Source organism: Cyprinus carpio, chromosome B18 (assembly GCF_018340385.1).
Source record: "Cyprinus carpio isolate SPL01 chromosome B18, ASM1834038v1, whole genome shotgun sequence".
NCBI lineage: Eukaryota > Metazoa > Chordata > Actinopteri > Cypriniformes > Cyprinidae > Cyprinus > Cyprinus carpio.
The window spans coordinates 6,150,832-6,172,321 of NC_056614.1; the positions used below are offsets into that span (position 1 = coordinate 6,150,832).

At 36.1% G+C, this 21,490-nt stretch overlaps 2 protein-coding genes across 2 annotated transcripts in view; one reads left to right on the top strand and one right to left on the bottom strand.

Annotated features, from left to right (window-relative positions):
- Positions 1-10,989, top strand: part of LOC109109126 (rho GTPase-activating protein 42) — a 57,548-nt gene extending 46,559 nt beyond the window's left edge. Inside the window, 8 exon segments of the mRNA XM_042743378.1 lie at positions 406-565; positions 808-958; positions 1,466-1,484; positions 1,486-1,835; positions 2,559-2,718; positions 4,003-4,065; positions 4,222-4,301; positions 10,769-10,989. Of these exon segments, the coding sequence (XP_042599312.1) occupies positions 406-565; positions 808-958; positions 1,466-1,484; positions 1,486-1,835; positions 2,559-2,718; positions 4,003-4,065; positions 4,222-4,301; positions 10,769-10,857 (1,072 nt within the window). The 3' untranslated portion in view covers positions 10,858-10,989.
- Positions 10,990-13,034: 2,045 nt separating this feature from the next.
- pgr (progesterone receptor) lies at positions 13,035-20,051 on the bottom strand. The gene is made up of 8 exons (XM_042743767.1): positions 19,181-20,051; positions 17,880-17,989; positions 16,892-17,008; positions 16,132-16,437; positions 15,837-15,981; positions 15,000-15,130; positions 14,303-14,460; positions 13,035-13,837 (listed from the first exon to the last, which is right to left on the bottom strand). The coding sequence occupies exons 1-8, from the start codon at positions 19,978-19,980 to the stop codon at positions 13,685-13,687; spliced, it is 1,920 nt and encodes a 639-aa protein (XP_042599701.1). The 5' UTR covers positions 19,981-20,051; the 3' UTR covers positions 13,035-13,684.
- Positions 20,052-21,490: the final 1,439 nt, after the last annotated feature.

A 21,490-nucleotide genomic window follows, 5' to 3' on the forward strand; every position in this document is an offset into this window, starting at 1 on the left:
TCAATTTTTTTACTGTTGAAAGGAAAACTTTACTCAAAAATGACAACTTTTCTCTCCCTTAGCTCACTTTCTTCTCAGTCTCAAGTAATATGTTGTAGATTTATTTAGAGTGAAAAGTTGTACATACAGTAAGATTGTTGGTTACCAGAATATGTTGTGTTTTGGGTGCTGGCATCTTCGCAAGACTTGAACTAGCTTAACCATGATCGAGGCATACTTGATCAGTGTTCTTCACCATCTAAATTTAAATGCCCACTAAATAGCAGTAGATTGCATTAAGCACCAATAGACTGGTCTGGTCCTGCAAGTAAGTTTACCTTGGTATCAGGTAGTTTTGTGGGGTAATTAAGTATTATTTGAAGTGTGATATTGGTTCGAGAATTTGACTGACATGTGTCCCTGCAGTGTGTCCACTCACAGTGAGAATAACATGATGACGGTGTCCAATCTGGGAGTGATCTTTGGCCCTACGCTTATGCGCTCACAGGAGGAAACCGTCGCCGCCATGATGAACATCAAATTCCAAAACATTGTGGTAGAAATTCTCATTGAAAATTTTGAGAAGGCAAGTGAAAGCAAAGATAATACACAACATACCCCTGTTAGAAATAATGCATTCATACTGTATCCATATATGTCTATATTGACTAATGTTCAGAAGTTTTGGGATTCAAAAGGGCAGCATTTATTTGAAATAGAAAACTTTTGTAACAATGTAAAAGTCTTTACTGTCAATTTAATCAATTTAATGCATCCATGCTGTATAAATGTATTATTAGTTTTATTATTTTCTTTTTGTCTGCACAGATATTTCATCAGGCGCTGGACCCTAATGTTCCCCTGCCGCAGCCTCAGTCTCGTCCAGAGTCTCGCAGGAGCAGAGCCATCTGTCTCTCATCTGGACCACGCAAACCCAAGAGCCTCTACACACCCTCAATGTGCCTGGCAGACGCGGACAGTGAGTCTCACACGACCAGTCATCCTCACATTTCACATTCACTGCTGAGAGTACATCCTCTGGGTTTAATATTTATGATAGAAACCAGTAAATTTAACATAATTAATGTAATGTGTTTTTGTGTACTATGTAACAGGGTGTGGGAGTGTTATGCACACAATTTTAAACATTCACATTTTACTGTATAAAGGCCGGGACACACCAAGCCGACAGTCAGCCATTAGCCAACTTTTACAAAAAGTAAAACACCAGAATACATTATAGTAATGATAACTTTTGGAAAAAATTTGCCTTATTGCCAAAAAAAAATAAAAATAAATTCACAATACAAAAAACAGGCTTCATTAATAGGCTTGGATATTTATTTTCTTTTCATTTTGAGGTGCAATGTGACCGGGACATTGTGACATTTTCACAAGATGTGACTGTATTAGGAAATGTAATGAATTGAAGACAGTTTTCAGGTGTTATGTGTCTTCACAGCACATGTTTGTACTACCCCTGCAGGTGACACGTTCAGCAGTAGTTCAGGTAGGAATCATGTAGTCAGTATGGTCCCACTCCTCAGAGCAGAACAGCTCCTCCAAAACCTGCTCCTCTCCACAGGCCAAAGACAAGCCCCCCTTCCCCGGCCTGCGACATACCCCTTCCTCCCTGTCCTCCAGCGAGCCGCAGGGCCCCACCTGCACCAGCAGTCCAGACTCCAGCTCCAGAGAGGACATGGGCCGTGTGGATTGGGACGAGTCCTGTAGGAAGAACTCAGGCTCAGCAGCTGCCAGATCTTCACCAGCACCCACAAAGGCTCCTCACTCTGAAGTAGGAATCAACTCAGTGCAGCTTAACCGCTTGAGTGCCCCATCTTTACACATCACAGAAGGTAGGGGCCAGTAACATGCATTACTGGTCAAAAGTTTCAAGTTTAAGTTGTTTTTTACTTTTATGTTTAAAAGTAAAAACATTTTGCAGTATTATTTTTATAATGTATTTTATGATCAAATAAATGCAGCCATGCTGAGCATGAGACACTTCCATTGAAGTGTATATATATATTAATGTGTGACCCTGGATTACAAAACCTTAAGTAAACTTAAGTTTCACGGGTGTATTTATAGCAATAGCCTACAATATATTTTTCTTTTATGACAAAAATCATTAGGATATTAAGTAAAGATCATGTTCCATGAAGATATTTTGTAAATTTCCTAATGTCAATATATAAAAACTTATTTTTTGATTAGTAATATGCCTTGCTAAGGCCTTAACTTGGACAACTTTAAAGGCCATTTTCTCATTTTTTTTATATATATATAATTTTTTTTTTTTTTTGCACCCTCAGATTACAGATTTACAAATAGTTGTATCTCAACCAAAAATTGTCCTATCCTAACAAACCATATATTAATGGAATGCTTATATATTCAGCTTTAATATTGACCCTTATGGCTGCTTTTGTGGTCCATGGTCACATATATTCCACATTTTGACCAGTAGTGTATGCCCTATTTTATTTTTTAATGTTGGTTTAAAACCTCAACACAAATCTTCATCAAAAGAAACCAATTTACTTATTTTGTTCTTTTGTGTTTTGGGCTCTCTGGAGGTCGTAAGAGCTGTGTGGGGTCTGTACAGAATCTAGCATGTGAGGTGCATAAAGACGGCATCAGATCCACAGCCTACCATGATCTGCCACCTAAAATGATCCTGCGCCGAAAGCTGGACAACAACAGCTCTACCAACGGCTATCAGAGACCAGGATCAGTGTAAGTGAAACTCTATCAGTATCCAACCCACTGATGCTAAAGCTGACATTTGATGAAAACCCAGCTCTGTCTGTTCCTCTAGTATTCATTATCAGATAAGAAGTCATCCAGTTTTGTTAGATGTTAGAAAAACTTGTTATGTTTGGGGACCTTGTCTAACCTGTGAGCCAATCAAAAGTTCATGGTTCAATGACAGATCCCAGTCAACATTTGAGGATGAAAATGATGAAGAAAAAAAAACATTTCTAAACGTCAAGTTTTTAAAAATCTATTATTTTGCATTATTGTTAAACGTACTGCATGTAATATATATATATATTATGGAAGCCAATTTCTGCCACTGAATAAAAAAATAATATTGTGTTTTGCATTTTTAGTTAACCAAGGTTAACAAATGGAACAATTTTGAGGAATAAACTTTTGAGGAAATTGATTTGGCAGGCAAAAGTTTGAAAAAAATACATATACATATGAATAAATATATATACATACACACACATATATATATATATATATATGTAATAAGTATATTTTATTTTATTTCAATCTCAGTGCAACTGATTTATTGTTCAGAAATAATAGAATCGATCATGTAAGATGTACATTCAAATTATTGTCAGCTTTTATGTGTCTGTCAGGTTTCAGAAAAACACTACATCATGAGGAATTGTAAAAACATTATTCAGTGTGCAAAGTGAGGAAACATCATGCATTATTTTACAGTGCAGTATTTTGTAGTGCAGTTCCTGGCTTGGAGAGGAAGCTGCTGAATGGAGATTGATGGCAGTTGTTCTTTGTTGGTACAAGTTTTAATTACACCGCTGAAAGGGTTGATGTGACCTAGCACTAGTTTTTAAACACTCTCTCCAGGGAAGGATATATAATTTTACTTGTCATTACAGAGAAGAAAAGAAACATCACAGCTCACTTAAGAGGAATCGATTCAAAAACCCTTTTATTTGCTTATATAAGATGTACAGCGACAAGTGTTAGCAACATGTTGATTTGAAAAATGTTTGGCTTGTAAATTTGTATGTTACTTTAATAGTTATAAAGTGTACATGAATCACTGCTACAGAGGTGATCTCACATCTGTATACTATGCATATTATATATTTTTACTGTAAATTTACCAGTAATTTATCAGCTCACAGCAAATGTGATTTTCAAATTGTTGCTACCTGCTTTAGCTGAAAAAATGTTTGTTTATTCAGTCTAATTCTTGTGACGTCAGATCTTGAAATTGACAATCATCCTAACATTTGGCATGGTTGTATGTTTCAGGGTGGCTGCCAGAGCGCAGCTTTTTGAGAACCCATCAGCTGTAAAACCTCCTCCCTTGGGAAGGTAACAATGGACATGTGCTTTTTGAGAACCCATCAGATGTAATAACTGTTTCATTTGGATTTTATGGATGACGTCATAAAAAATAAAACCAACAAATATCTCTTTTAAAACAGTCTATGAGCACATCCATAAATCATTTCTGATTTTAATCCACAGAGATGCCAAAGCCATATATTCATGTGAAGCAGAGCACAGCCATGAGCTGAGCTTCCCAAAGGGGGCCCACTTCTCTAACGGTGAGTCTATCTATGTATCTATCTATCGGTCTGCTATTCTGTCTATCTACAGGGTTCATACGGGTGCTTGAAATCCTTGAAAATGCTTGAATTTTATAGTGTTTTTGAGGTTTGAAAAGTGCTTGGATTTTGGATAAAGTGCTTGAAACTGCTTGAAATTGCAATTGCATTGGTTTTCTAATTATTTGTTTTATTACTGAATAATATTAGTTCACTGTTTAGACAAAATGCCTTTTGCATAAAACGTAAACGAGTCTGTGACGTGTGGCTGCAGTGTGATCTATTGAAACATGCCCTCTGATGGAGCAGAGCGGGAGAAAAAACATGTTGTCGCTTCAGTGAGCGTTAGCTTGAAAACGACAAATACAAATTAATTAAAGTCCCCTGTAAAGTCTGCTTTTTTCATGGAAGAGTCTGCGCTTTCAATCCGTGTAAAAGGTAAGCAGAAATGCTCATGCTCAGTTAAACCAAGTATGTTCAGACTGTCGCGATTAAAGTGAGATAATAAAATAAACATTTCAAAGTCAAAACGCAACGGGGGTGTTTTCATATTAATGCATCTCTGAAGTGAACCAACTGCCTTCAGACAGCCTTTCTCACGTGTCTGATAAAGTAGCGATTGTGAGCACAGTGCTGCTTTGTGTACAGCTGTTACCGGGGAAACCACTGTATCTGCAGTTCCAAAAGCGCCACCTAGTGGCTGACAGAAACTCATATTTTAGCCTTTAAGCTATTTTTAAGAAATAAAGAAAGGGGATGAGTCAAAAGTGTAAAGAATTATTTTAATTTAAATCACACAAACATCTTACTGTAGAAATTTTTTAGAGTTCTGAAGGCACATTAGCTTTTTGTTCTGAACAAAAACAGCAGACAGGCTTATTGAAAATGCAAATTCATCCTCTACCACCCGAGCTGCTGAGAAACAAAATAATTCTTTATACTTTTGACTCATCCCTTTTCTTTATTTAAAAAAAAAAAAAATATATATATATATATATATATATATATATATATATATATAAATATATATATATATATATATATATATATTAAAGACTGAAATGTGAGGTTTGTCACTTTATGAAACTCTTTTTATTTGTGAAAACCCGTATTTAATGTGTTACCATAGACATTGTCCTACCCCTCTCATACAATATTTATTTTATTTGTGCAGGTCTTAAAAAGCCTTATTGTATTTAAAAATTAAAAATTAAAATTAAAATAATTCATTCTTTCTTTCTTTTTGATTTTATAATTTATACACTGTGTGTTGGCTATTTATATTATGCAATGCTATACGCAATCCAGACCACTGATTTTTAATAGCACAATAACATCTAATTTTAAGTGAAAAACTCGTGTGTGTGTGTGTGTGTGTGTGTGTGTGTGTGTGTGTGTGTGTGTGTAAACATGTAATTTACCACAGTTTAAAGTGCTGGAAAAGCTTGAAGATGCACCTTGAAAAGTGCTTGATATATCTGTCCATCTATTTATCTATCTATCTAGTGAAGTGAAGTGAAGTGACATACAGCCAAGTATGGTGACCCATACTCAGAATTCGTGCTCTGCATTTTACCCATCCAAAGTGCACACACACAGCAGTGAACACACACACACCGTGAACACACACCCGGAGCAGTGGGTCTGCATTTTACCCATCCAAAGTGCACACACATAGCAGTGAACACACACACACCAAGGGCACCTCATTCGTGGTATTGCCGGCCCGAACCCACAACCTTAGGGTTAGGAGTTAAACTCTCTAACCACTAGGCCACGACTTCCCCACTATATATCAGTCTGTTATTCTATCTACCTATCTATCTATCATCTATCTATCTATGAGTGACCTTTGAATGAACTGTGGCTGCCATATATACTAAGAAACATGGAGGAATTGTGGCCATGAATCTGATACCAAATCTGCGTATTGCTGTTTTGGGAATGTGTTTTGAGGGAAGTTAAAATATGTATCTTTTGTGACGGTTACAAATCTCAAAAAGAGAATAAACTATGACTGGACTGATGCAAATTGCTGCATACCAGGGCATTAATATTGATAGAAAATAATACATTCCTGTGTCTGCTCTGTGGAACGACCATCTGTTGTTGTTCTTCGTACATGTCAGGACTGGGATTTTATAGCTGGATGTATTTTCCGCAATGAACAAACTTGGCTGGGCACCAGGGCATTGAAACAGGTCACAGTAACCTGGTGAAGGCAGCGTCTTCCCCTCTCTAAAGCTCAGCAAACACTTGGCACAACATAAACCTCCTCTTACCCATCAACCTTCTCACTATGTTGACTTTTGAGAGCACTGCTTATAAAAACGATTTAAAACCTCTTTATTTTCCAATCTCATCTGCCTAATGCTTTACAGTCTAAACAGATGCTTTGATAGTTCGGAGTATGTTGAAATGTGTCATTACAGGGTGAGTAATTTGTTCTGCTTTGTGTTTATGGTTGTGAATTGATTTTGAGGTGGTTAGGGTTGTGGTTTAAATTCCCAGGGAACAGACATACTGATAAAAAATAAGTTAGAGTGTATAGCCTGATTGTCACTTTTATGATAATTGATTAAAATTTATTGTCTTTTTGTAGCTTTATGGTGGTCATTTATCAAGTCAAGTCACCTTTATTTATATAGCGCTTTTAACAATACAGATTGTGTCAAAGCAACTTTACAAGTATCAAATAGGAAAATAGTGTGTCAGTAATGCAAATGGACAATAATATCGGTGCAATCAAGTCGACAATATCGCTGGAAATTAAGTGTCCCCAACTAAGCAAGCCAGAGGTGACAGCAGCAAGGAACCAAAACTCCAATGGTGACACTATGGAGAAAAATTCCTTGGGAGAAACCAGGCTCAGTCAAGGGGCCAGTTTTCCTCTGAACAGACAAACTAGCGCACTGAAAAAACAAATTTCATTCATCCAATTAAAAAAATTAGGGTAATGATTCACATCTTTTAATTGTGAATGAAACATTTTTTTCAGTGCAGTTTGTTCCATGCTGCAGCAAAGTCAGATTGTGCAGAGGACTCATCTGACTTGTATCAGAGCAAACTGACCTGACTTGATCCATCATTAATTAAAACTCGGCATATGCAGTTCGCTGATCAGAACTGCATATGCAGTTCTGATCAGCTAACCCCTAGTGACCCCTCCTAGGTTACTATTGATTTGTGAAGATAATGGCCAAACGTATCACTTTAAACATAATGGCTCCAGTGTTTCAAGTTTATGTAGGACTTCTATACATGCTGTGTTTGTCTGAGATGAGGTTAAATGGTCAACTTATCAAAATCATATGTCTGATCACATGACTTAAACTACAGGTCATCACCTTGAACGCCTTTACAGGAAAACTGGTTTGAAAGTGCATCTTACTGCTTACAAGTACCATATTCAGCAATATAAATCTGCTTTAAATACTGCACGCTCCAATTACTATTCTGCCTTCATTACAAATGCATCCTAAAACACTGTTTTCTGTAGTCAGCAAACTCACCAACCCTACTGCACCTGTCATGAGTAACTCAGTAGACCTCTGTGAGACATTCTTACACTTCTTCCAAAATAAAATAAATCGCATATTTAATCTCTTTCCAACAATGTACTCCCCTATCCACTCAGATGACTTGCCCTTTGATTTTGCACTTGGTACTTTTACTGATTTTGACCCTCCAACACCTGCCTATATCTCTGAGGTACTCAAAAAAAAATCTACTAAGACATCTTGATCCTGCTGCTACTACTCAAAAACTCTGCACCTGTTATTTTTCAGCCTATTTCATTTCTCATTTCTCAACTTCTCAGCACTGGTGCTGTTGAATTCAAAACTGCAGCTGTCACACCAGTCTTAAAGAAATGGACATAATGAATAGGACATATGGCTTTGTTGTCACTTAGGGTGTACTCACCTTTGTCGCCAGCTATATTGACAATAATGGCTGTACATTTAGTTTTTTTCAGAAGATAGTAAATCTATACTGCTATACAAGCAGCACATTGACTACTCTAAAATATATCCAAGTTTCATTTCTATAGTATTGTCCCTTGAGAAGATATGCTAAAAAGGTTGCTGAAATGTGAGGGGTGTACTCACTTTTGTGAGATACTGTATATGCTCCCTTTAGGTAACATTATCCATCATCACGGCTTCAACTTCACTCCTATGCAGATGACACCCAGCTGTATATCAGTTCACAACACAACTCTCCCTTTCCCACCAACTCCATATCAGCTTGTATCAATGATAGAAGTGCTTGGATGACCAGTAACTTTCTCAAACTCAACACTGATAAAACAGATCTACTACTTGTCGGTTCACCAAAAAATGTTGCTCCTTTCTGTGCTGACTATGTTAACATTGCTGGGATCTTGGTTCGACCTTCCACCACCGTTAAAAACTTGGGTATAATCAACTCCTCTCTCTCCTTCCTACCTTACATTTCTTCACTCACAAAATCTGCCTTCTTTCACCTCCGTAATATCGCTTGTTTACGTCCCTTCTTAAATATCATTGATGCTGAGACATTAGTTCATGCCTTCATTACTTCTCGACTCAACTACTGTAATTCTTTTCTCTATGGTCTACCAAACACAAAATTAATAAAGCTCCAATATATCCAGAACTCTGCAGCTAGGGTTCTCACTTTTTCAAAAAAAATCTTCTCACATTACTCCCATTCTGGTCTACTGTTAATTCCACACCTCAGGTTAGCATCATTTGGTGGACGAGCGTTTTGTATCTCTGCCCCCACACTCTGGAATTCTATTCCCAAACACATTTGTGATCTTTCTTCATTACAGGATTTCAAAACCCACCTTAAAACATATCTTTTCCTTTTGTTGTTTCTCTGATCTCTGACTTTATGATCTGAATCATGCCATGGATTTCATGTTTATCTGTATTTTTTTTTTTTTTTTTGTCTGTCTGCTGTCATGTTTATCTGTTTTGATATTGTAAAGCGACCTTGAGTTTGCAGAAAGGCGCTATATAAAATAAACATTATTATTATTATTATTATTATATTATTATTATTATGACACCTCAATAAGCCACATTATTTGAGGTAACATTCAAGTACTTAACATATGGGACAACATACAGGAAAATGCCAAATTTAATGCTTAGGGTTTATGGGCTCAACAATAAGGATATTTGCTTGACTTGCCTACAATTTAACTGACCCCATCGAAACAATGCCATTTTATTTTTGGCTATGTTGTTTGTGTCATGAAAAAGACTTTTAAATTAAGTTTTATTAACGCTTCCAAGATTAAGACATTATTGCTGCTTAAGCTAATGTATGACATAACATTACACTGGTAAAATCAATTCAGCAAACAACATTCAATGTAATATTAATCAATTACAAATTAATTGAATTATTAATTTAAATAAATATAAAAGTGTTAAGTTTTCTTTCTTTCTTTCTCTTTCTTTCTATTTATACAACACTTTGATGGCACAAGTGTGTAAATGGAAAAAAAAAAAGAGACAACTAGTGCAACTACTTCCACCATGGATTAAAATCTCAGTTTGACAGTTTGACAGCTGAGCCCAAGCCTCCATTACTAATTTAAAAACATCACTTTAGAACTATTAACAAAGAAACATTGAGTTTTTTTTTCATTAAAAGCTTATTGTATCACTGTATTAAAAGCTCACTGTATTATGTGATTACTAGTGTGATTACCTGCATCTGATACAGCATTCATTCTTCAGTTCAATCTCATATTCACAATAAAACAATAGTTTGAATATTCGCTGAGGAAAGCGATATCTTTGTAGCACTATCCTTTCATCTGTTAATGGTGATTTCCAATGGCGGCGCTAATCAGTGCATTTGTTGGCTGAATCTTACAAATAACTTCCTTGTTTACAACTTATCTCTTTCAAAATAAAAGTCTTCACTGCTGACTCACTCATAAAGTCTCTTGGTTACAGAATAATGTAACTAAAATCATCAACACAAACACACACACACACCATCCTACGGCCTCGTGCCAACAGCCAAATCACAGCCGTGCTGATATATAGCCATATCACACTGCAACTCGTGTGATATTGCTCATATATAGTCAGTAATAGATGGATATTATTTAGAAACAATATTTTTTCTGGAATTTGCTGGAACATTTCTTATTTATTTGTAATTTCTAACAGTCATATTAATGCTTCTAAAATTAAGACATTATTGGTAACATCAAATCAGCAAATAACATTCAATTAAAATCGAATAATTATGCTAATTTAATTTTGCTAAATATACAAGCCATGTACAAGATCAACAAACATATGCTGTATTGATCCAATGATGTTCATCTGTTCCAAAACACTTTCAAAAATGGTCTTAGGCCACATATCCATTGTTGTGCCCCTGAGTATAAGTAATAATACTATAGAGTTTCCCTATCAAGTCTTCCCCACTAAACTTTCTCATTTTCCTCTGTGTAGTGTATCCTTCAGTGGAACCGGGTTGGCTCCAGGCAACATTTGAGGGCAAAACAGGCCTTGTTCCTGAAAATTATGTGGTGTTCTTCTGAAAATCGTTCAACCAGGAAGGCCCAAGCGTTTCATGGTATCCATGGCAACATCAACTTTAGACCAAGGGCTTTAAATATATACCAATCGTTGACGGCTATGCAAGTGGACTGTGCCATTAATAAATCATTGAACCTTCATGTATGTTGAATTCATGTAAGTGATATTTGATGGATCATGGGTGTTATTAATGTCTTAATAATGAGGTGTAATTTTGGTTAATTTGGTTCCAAAGCTTTTGCTGAGGCAGAAATGTTGAAATTGACATCATATGCTGCTTAAGTCTAGATACACAAATTCACATACACTGAGACCAGGTGGTGTGATGGGCTGCAGGAAATGCTCTTTCTAGGTCTACTATATGGTGGAATACTGCAATTACTGTATACTGTAAATTACTGAATACTGTAAAAAGAAAGATCAGCTAAGACAGGCTTTCTTTTATTTTAGCTCAATGTAAAAGACAGACTTTCTTTTATTTTAGCTCAATGCTAACTGCCTTGAAATGATGGAGAAGAGAATCACTGTCATGTTTAACTCAATTCAGCAGTACCCAAACTCTGCTTTGTGTGTGGTTTATTTCATTGTGAATGTATTTGCTTTTACTGTCATTAGTGTTTAGAAGTCTGAAACCACATTGTTAGGATTTTTGAACATTTTAAACAAAGAAATTAAACAGGAACAAAATGAATACGAATTACTGCAATATTTCTAGATGACTAATAATTAAGTTTAAGTTTTCAGGTAAATTGTGACATTAACCATCTGGTCAAATTTTCAGCTTAACACTGAAGAACAAGATCATTGGGTTTGCTTGCGCAGCTTGAGTGCTGCTAACATTAAAGGGACAAAAAAAATATATATTTACACATTTTCAGTTATAATATTCATATTCATCACATTATGCTGTTAATAAAATGCTTTGAAAGTAAAAATGAATAAAAATGCCCAGCGGGCACCTTGATAATAATTGGATGACAAATACTAGTCAAGACTTGATCAAGATGCTGTAACGTCATTTTAAATTCAGTTTGTTTGACGATAATTTCTTCTAGAGGTATTTGAAATTGGTTTAATGTACAGTATATGTAGGCCAATATGTTTGACATTCAGTTTACATCAAATCAACGTCATGTCAAGTTTTTGACATCAGTTTAATTTGCAGATTTGACCTGTTTTTTTTTTTTTTACATCAATTTTGATGCCTTTTCAACATTAATTGCCCACTGGGTGTAGGTTATTGACTTATAGAATTTTAAGCACAGCCATTTAAGCACAAATGTTTGGCGGACAGTAAAATCTTCCAGTTTTGTGCTGAAATATAAGCACCCTTGGAAGACTGCTTTAATCAAATTAGTGGAATACAACTAAGTGTTCCAGTTATTTATAATTGAAATGTCTAATGTTTTCTTATACACAATATTCCTAATCCTGAAAAGTTTGGAAACCACTGGTATAAAGCATGAGATAGCAGTGGATCATATCTCAGTTTTGCATCCAAGGCACTGCAGAACGTCAAGCAAAAATCAGTTGTAACAAAAACGAATGAATCAAGTCTAGCTGTAACCGCTTCATTGTACATGAGATTCAGATCACATTATTCATTCTGAAGTTGTCATGGTACGTTCTAGTCATGTTGTTGTTTATGTTATGGTATGTTTATTGCTTGTATTATTTAAGTAGATGGTGATAGAAAATCTAGATGATAGAAGTTTATACATGGATGATTATTTTGTAAATCATATATTTTTCTTCTTAATTCATTTTTGTTCTGCCAATAAATTTGTTTATAAAATGAGACCCACTTCTTGTCTTCTATTTAACAAAAGCTAAATCATCAGAAATACATCTCAGACATCAGTCACTTTGTTCGGAGATCTGAGGAGAAACAGCATCAGATGTCTTTGGAAAGGAGGCAATTGCCAAGATCCCAGTGTTCTTTCCCAATTAAATACACGAGAATGCTCCGTGCCGTTGACTGCTGATGTTTGTCTGATACTCCCTTCAGCTTGCTAAACCATCAAAGTCACAGAGAGGAAATGACAGATGAGCCAAAAAATGTTTTTCAAATTTTATGCTCTTGCCTTCTGATAAAACATTTAATATTCTTCTTTAAATATAAACATCAGACTGGATCAAATTATACAATGATCCAATAATTATACAGTGATCTCTGAGCTGATGTACAGTTGAGTTTTTATTAGATACTTAACATGTACTTATCATAATAAGTGATGCGAGCAGATACTGTGTAAATGTAAGTAAGATCAAAGGTGCCTGGCACTTGGTGTTTGTAAGATCTGACCATGAAAACTAAGTTAGATCAGCATCGGCTTTTCCTCACACTTGGATACATTTCCTGAAAAGCTAGGATTTAAGTGTATAATTTAACCATAAATTAGAGTCTAATATGTTAAAATTTTTTGTCATATTTAAGGATTCATAAAAATAAAAACAATGAACTTAGAACAATTAGAAGAAAAAAAAATACATCACATTTTTAGCACATTTTAAGACAGTTATATTCTCTGTATTTATCATAAAAATGCTCAGAAACATGTTATGTAAGATTGTCATCTTTTGTAAAAGGCAATAGCAGGTTTAATAATACAGCATGATTATATGTTGTCTTTGTCATTGGACTCTGAAAGATTCTAGTTCTCTCTCCACAATTGAGCGTGTGATCAGAGCGTGTGACACATTAGATCAGAGCGTGTGACTATTATAAGGGGATGATTGTACAGTATATGGAAAGATGTGTGTCTGAGTTAATTAGATTTGGTGCATCTAAGATGTACATCATCACAGACCCCAAGCGTCCTCTCTGGATCACTTGTGAAACAAGAGAGGTTTGACCATTCCGGCCAACACTTTCGGCAGCTGTGACGCAATGACCTCTGACATCATCTCTGGAAACTCCACCTTCATGGCGTCCGCCTGGATGTATGTGCTCAGACAGTAGAGATTGACCTTCTTTGCAATCTACACAAAGATAAAGTCAACGTCACACATCAGGCTCCCCTATCATGCTTTGTGCATTCTGATATCTAACAAGTGATGACGTGAATAAAGCTGCTTCATTTTTGGTGATGTGACGTATTTCATATGAAAGATTTGATACATGAGATAAATTATTAATTTGATGTCTTTTTCACATTGACATCACACAGCTTATTACAATGTGTTCTAAAACAACAGATTAAAGGGTCATTCACACCAAGGAAATAACTGGAACTATAAAGTTTTATTAATCATTCTGATTCTATAAGATATGGAAGTCCTCACCACAACTACACTGATATTGACACAGAGTAATGTAACGCATTGTTGGAATCACTGTCATAAAGACTTTTTCCAGCTCATGTGCGATAAAAACACTGACAGCCAATCAGAATCACATATATTTAGTCTATAGCTCTCCTTTGTATTTTTTAACTCGTGTTGTACCTCGTGCATGGCGTCCATGATTTTGGTCAGATGGTAGAATCTCTGTGAGCTGGCCACCACTCCTTTCTCCTTCAGCTGGATGGCTTTCGTCAACTCGCAGATGTAGTTCTGTCTCATTTCATCAAACTGTGTTTGACTCTTCAAGCCTTCCAGAGGAACTGTCACAAATGCATCATGTTAAATCATTACCGATGCACTACTACCAATGGTCACATTAGAGTTTCCCTTAACATTAGGGTAGCAGATAAATTAAAGCTTCTTTAAGCTATAAAATGTTCCTTCTATAAATCATTGAAAAGATGACTACACTGTAAATGGTAAAAAATATATTCCCTGACAGTGTCCTGCATTGCTAGTTTGCCATCTAAACACAGCTTTTAACTTAGTCACACTGTTTTTTACATTGTCGACTGAAAACATTCTGCCAGTAAAATAATTTTGTTGTGTGCTAATTTGGGGATGTTTTTTTGTTATTTTTTTTTTTTCTTTTTTGATTGTTTTTTTTGTGTTGTTGATTATTTGTTGGTTTTTTAGGTCTCACAGTTTGCCAAACACGTATCTCTGTCTATCCATGCCAACTGGCATGGGGCCATTGATTTAAAATTCTCCAGACTGTTAATATTCCATTCTGGAACACCGTTCTGGCCTGTAGAGGGTCAGTCTGTAAGATTTTTATGGGTCAGAGAGGATTTATTACCAGTGTTGAGGAGCATCAAAGCCTTCATGCACAGAAACTCTTCTTTGGTCACTTGCAATTTGGCAAATTCCTGTGGAACAAACTGCATAGCCAAGCACAAGTCGTAGATCGGAGACCTCCTCAGCTGATCACTAAAATTTAAACAGCTCTATGAGAATACTGAGTATATGCATTCCTCATTGTCTGTTGTTTGCTGCATGTACAGTATATACACAACTGTTAACTGAATGTAGCTCTTGGGATTCCAATAGCCAGACACATTCCAGAAATAAGGTACAAAATAGGTAATAAAGCCCCTGTTGCACTCACAGCAAAGTTCTTCTTTGTTCTGTACTTGGAGATTTGAAATACCTGAGCTGCAGTATACTGTTAGCGAACATATGTGCTGGGAACTATCCTCTTAAGAGCACAATAAATAAATAAATGAAAACAGTGAGAAAGCAGCATTTAAGAAAGCATCTGATTATATTGATGTGGATATGTTTGCTCCAGCTCTGCAATTCAGGACTCTAGTCAAATCATGTCAGGTCACATTTATTTATATAGCACTTATTCATCACATACAACTGTTTCAGTGCAAGCAAATTTATCATTTAAAGCATGAAAATCAGTGTCAATGTCACTTTCGATTGGAATTACAATTATGTAATTGCCACAAGCCAATGGTATTTCAAAGGTGTTTACCAGTCAGTGCAAACGTTTCAATAAATTTCACTTTGGCACTTTTTGGTTACGGAATCCCAAACGCACCACTTTGTTTTCCAATTTTGCTTAAAGTATACCAGGGGCCTTAACTCTTCAAAATATTTTAATTCGGTTGTCTTTACTGTTACTTACTGGCTCAAGATGAGATCGGGCGCAAAGTACAGGTAATCAGTGGTGACATTCTGAAATGTTCTCCAACCCAGTGAGAACAACATTAAACCCATCCAGGAATACTGGATTAACGTCATCTGGTCATTGATGTGCAAATTGCGAAAACCTGTTAAACACAGAAGTAACTTTTTTCCATTATAAAGAACCTTTTGTGCAATGGAAAGGTTCCACAGTTAAGGGTTAGATTCCAATAAAGAACCTTTATTTTTAAAAGTGTAACCTGAGGTGTTTATTAGGCTGATTGTAAGGGTGTTACCTGGAAGAGACTTGGACCATCTGACAATCCAGAGCAGCTGTCTCTCGCAGAGTCTGTTGAGACTGTTGAGGAGAAGGTGGGGGAGCTCTGGTTGCGAGTTGTCATAGCCAGAGTTAACCACCTGTGGCTCAATGTTCTCCAGAATGCTGATCATCTGCGGGGACAGCTGCAGCTCACGGATCGCTGGCATGCAGGGCACGGAGGACATATTTTGACCATCAGCCAGCAGGGACAACGGACCCTGGAACATCAGCGATGGATTCAACCCCATGAACTTCAAACCCGCAAACCGTTTCATCTTACGGCCTGAAACACATAAATGTACTGTCCTTGTAGAAAATCCTGTCATTTGGGTTTAGAACAACATGAGGGTGAATAAATGACTTTAAAATACTTTACAATAAAGTTCCTTTAATTAATGTTACTAGCAATCTTTTAACTTTATCGTTGTTAATTTTAGTTCTCATTTTAATAATGTATCAGTAAATGCTGGAACTAACATTAACCAAGATTAATAAATGATTCAGAAGTATTTTTCATTGATAGTTTATGCTACCTACTATGGTTAACTAATGTTAACAAATGGAACCTTAATTCTGAACCTTGATATGACTGGCCTTTGGAAAATATTGAACATCTTAAAGTATGACTGTCCATTAATGTCTATTAAGTTTTAAGAAGCTTTAACATTTTTATATTTAATATATAAAATATATACAAAACCCTAATATGTACAAAAAATGAGTCACATGAAAGATACCTCCAAGCATCATCCCTGCCTGGTAGCACTTTCTAAGACGACATGAAGGGCAGTTTTTCCTCCTGATTTTATCAACAATACAGTCGTTCCGTCCAGCACACAGGTAGTTATGGTGACCTAGACAAGAGACAAAAAAAAAAGAATTCCCCACACTTTAAGAAAAATTATTAAACCTATGAATGACTATGTGAGGGAAAAAAATCTGTCGACATAAATGATTCCAGTTCTCCTTCGGAAATCATTAGAGGAACATGTCATTTTTAAAAGAGGATGATTTGGTGAGTATACAGCGAGGAAATGAAAGAGAAAGGCACAGAGTGAATTGGTTTAAAGCAAGGCTGAGAGGGCATAGTGACATGGCCATGGTCAGACATAGTGGCTCTTACATATCTGTCCTCAGTGATAAGAAGAATAACAAGGCAGAGAAAGAACATGGTGAACACTGGTCCAAATGATAATAACAGTCTTCTGGGAGTCTGTATGCACCATGACTCACATACATTGAAACACGATATAAACGTTTCTGTGTGCAACAATACTTTACAAAACACTGAAAATATTAAAAACCCCTATGCAATCGCAAGTTATGTTTTGTAGCTTGTAGTCCACATATTTAGTTTGCTTTCAGGGCATCTACTATGTGCTAATGTGTTATTTAAAAACATTTAGCAAGTGTGCACATTTAAAAAAAAAAGTCTTGGTCCACTAGGAAAATGCCATTTTTAGCCCAATTAAATGCTCTTTAAAATGAGATTGTCCCACCTCCAATATCCTCATGGCTGTTAGGTAACTGAAGCCTATTGGCTAGCCCTTAAATATGTCCCACTCAGACTTCCTGTTTGAGAAGTTTCCTGTTTCACGAAATACATCAACATTACAGGAGAGAAGAACTGCAGTCTGAAAAGTTCATGATAAATCAATATAGTTCAAGACAGAGCATGACATTTTGACAGAATTATTATTATAGTTTTAGCACAATGTTGCTCACCCTCAACAGCTCTCTTGAAAAACACCTTGCAGCTTCCACAGGTAAGAACTCCATAGTGGCAACCTGAAGCCTCGTCTCCACATATAATACACAGTCTTTGAGATGGGACCCTGAATGCAAGCAAGACACAATATTCTACTGATGGTATAACCAAAACACATCCTTAATAACAATGGCTCAAAAACGTATTTGGACCAAATGGTTTTAAACCTGCAGATGTAACTTTACATTTACTGTATGCATTTGGCAGAGACTTTTATCCAAAGCGCTTTACACTGCATTCAAGGTACACATTTGCATTTATCAGTTATTGTTTTTCCTGGGAATTGAACCCATGGCCATGGCATTGCTATAGCACCATGCTCCACTGTTTGTAATGACACACACACATGTCCAAATAGGGTCACTGTACAATATGTTCTGACCTCTGACTTTCTGATTAAGTGATTTTTAATGGTTAGCTCATAACTAGTGCTAAACTAGTCCTGTTCCTTGAAAGAACTTGGTTCTGGCTCACACCAAGTGGATATAATATGTAAATGTAAAAATGTGCAAAAATATATTTTTTTTTTATTATTATTTTAATTATTATTTTTTTTTAGGAGCAGAATTAAAAGCACCCTCTACATGACTGATTAGAGAATACACAATGAAACAAAATGGTGTAGGGTTGCTTTGAAACAATTTTCACTAAGAAATTTCAAGAATAATTACAATGAGATGATAGGTAACACATTGAATTAAACATTACATTTTAATAGAAAGACTGGAATTGTGTGTGTGTGTGTGTGTGTGTGTGTGTGTGTGTGTGTGTGTGTGTGTGTGTGTGTGTGTGTGTGTGTATAAATATATAATGTACTTGTACTTATAAGAAGTCAAAATTTGTCAAATTTGGTCCAGTAGAACAAACAAAAAATGTTCCAGTCGGCCCCATTTTGAAGGAATTGGGGTACCAACGGAAAACTTGTTCCATTCTGCATATAGTTAAGTTAATCTACTTCAATATATAATGATAAATACAAATTTGTAAAGGTGCATATACCCAAAAAAAAAAAAAAAAAAAAAAAAAAAAATATATATATATATATATATATATATATATATATATATATATATATATATATATCTGTAAATTTATTTAAATTAAAAACTGTTATTATGTGTAATTTTTGTTTTGTATATTTAATTTATAAGTGGAATTAAAAGTTTTTTATTATGTTTTTTTTTTCAGACAATTCAGCTTCATTTTGCTTCAATTCAATTCTAAATGAGGCACAACATACATGACATATTATTCTTACCCTGGGAATGCCGTATAAACTGTGTGTGAGCGCGAGATGAACCCATCTGGTGAAGAGTATCCAGCCTGCTCTTCATTCATAGTAGTGCTCTGATACCAGAAAGGAGAGTCCTTGGGTGAAATCCATTTGGAAATGTCCGTTTTGGGCATCATGGTAGCTGCGCTCGTTCCATCGAAATTCAACATACCTCTACCGAGAGAAGGCGATACTCTTCTCGGAGGTGGCAAAACCAATGTAGATTGATTCATGTCCAAATGAAAGTTAGAGGAACTGTCCACAGCTACTTGTTGGGCAGCTTGAGATGAGAGCAAAGTTGAAGAGTCCTCAATAAAGTCACACTGCTGTTTCTTTTCGGCTTGGTCGTAGCAGCTTTCCAATGCGCTGATGTTTAAGCCGAGGTCGAAATCAGTGTTGGGTGGCTCCATAATGAGAGACTGCTCATTCTCATCTTTGATAAACGAACACTCTGAAACATTTGACTCCTTGGGCAGAAGCGCTTTTGCGCTCCACTGTCCGCTTTCGACTTTCAGAAAGTCATCCATGTGATCGGTATACGTTTTGGTACCGAGAGGCAAGTCAAGAAGAGATAGCTGATCCAGAGCGTCGCTGCTTGATCCGGGCGCGCTGCTGCGTAAAGACCCCGCGTCTCCAAAATTACGCTCGGAGATCCTGCCGTGTCCTAAACTCTCGTCCGTAAATTTTTCGATTAATCTACTTATTCCAGTCCTCATCTCTGTGGAATCAGCGAGAGAAGTGTTCACATTGTCCATTCTGCTGTTGGTTTTGGATTCCATAATCATAAATCTGGCCGGTAAGATGCGTCCTCACTGTTTGGTTGGATGTTGTGATCTGTGGCAAATAACCTTCTCTATGTATTCTTCCCTGTGGTGAGAGGCTGTACAAAAGTGTCCCTGCGACTTACTCCTAAATCTATAACAACGAGACGTTGCTTTATTAATTAGAATATTTAGCCTATTTTACAACATTTTATAACAGTATAGGCTACATATATATTTATATATAATATAACACTGATGTAGAAATTAAACTGTATTTCCTATCTTCACAACGTGCCATTGAACTACCTGTTATTTTTAAAGTAAAGACTAGAGTTCAGGACAAAAGTCTATTTTGAATCAAACCAATTGTGGAAAGAGAATTTCTCACCTTTTGGCTATAAGTCAATGACATAAAATCAATCTCATGTAACAGTGTGATGGATGAAGACGCTTTTGTATATAAATCAATGACATAAAATCATATGTCTCACTGAAGAGTGTGATGAATTTTTTTGTTATAAATGTTTGAGACACATGCTCCACATGATGTGTTCAGCACGACTGAGGAGAGGGAAAAAAAACGTCCTTCTAATTTATCTGCGCACAAGTTACACGTTTGTTTCCAGACTGAATATGAAAATTAGGCTATTTACTAATGTCTGCATCATAATTCAACTGAAACTGTCTGGGACGTCTATGCTCAGTAAAGTCCGCAAAAACTGACTAAGAAAATAGGCTGGTTTTATATTCTGAATGATCTATGTTTGAGGTCATTCATTAATGTGATGTGAACATCCTGTACTTGTGTGCTCGGTTCCAGAAGGCCGGTTAAGAGCTCTCTTGAAGCAGTGTTATTTTAGATTCTTTTTTTAGGAATTGGTTTATTTGTTTGAGAAACCACCAAGTACAGTATGTTCAAATCTTCAATCTCAAAGCAACTGTAGCTACTTAAGTTTTAACTTGGAAATATAAATTTCAAATCCTTATGGAACATTGACTATAATAGCTTCTGTTTCTTTCCCATGCTCCCCACTAAACTGTTCTGGGAGTATCAAAGTTTGTTGTTGGGAACAAAATTCAGCGAAAAGGGCTAACTGCTTTATGGCAGCAAAAAGTGCACGTGTAGAACTAGCCATTGTAATTACAACAGTGGCCAGTAGTGATAACTGCTGTATCCACTTTTTCTTGTTGTAAAAATGGGCGCGGCCATTTGTAAATTATATGGGTCTGGCTTCCGGTCCCATCTGCGTCCACTCCTTCCAGCTATTTTTAGCTGAATAAAACAGTTCGTTTGCTGCCTGATATTGAAAGTTGGTGTCTTATCATATTATTTTAATGTTTTATCTTAAGTATGAACACACTTTACTTTTACAGTTTACTGCACATTGTTATTTTCCTCATTATTTAACTATAGTGGCTAATGAACCGGAAGTCTCACCCAAATGCTTACTTTGGTGAAAAAGGTGGATAGTAAACACTGCTAATCATGTTCCATAAGTTTTGATTTGTTTTTTCATCCATCACCGATAAC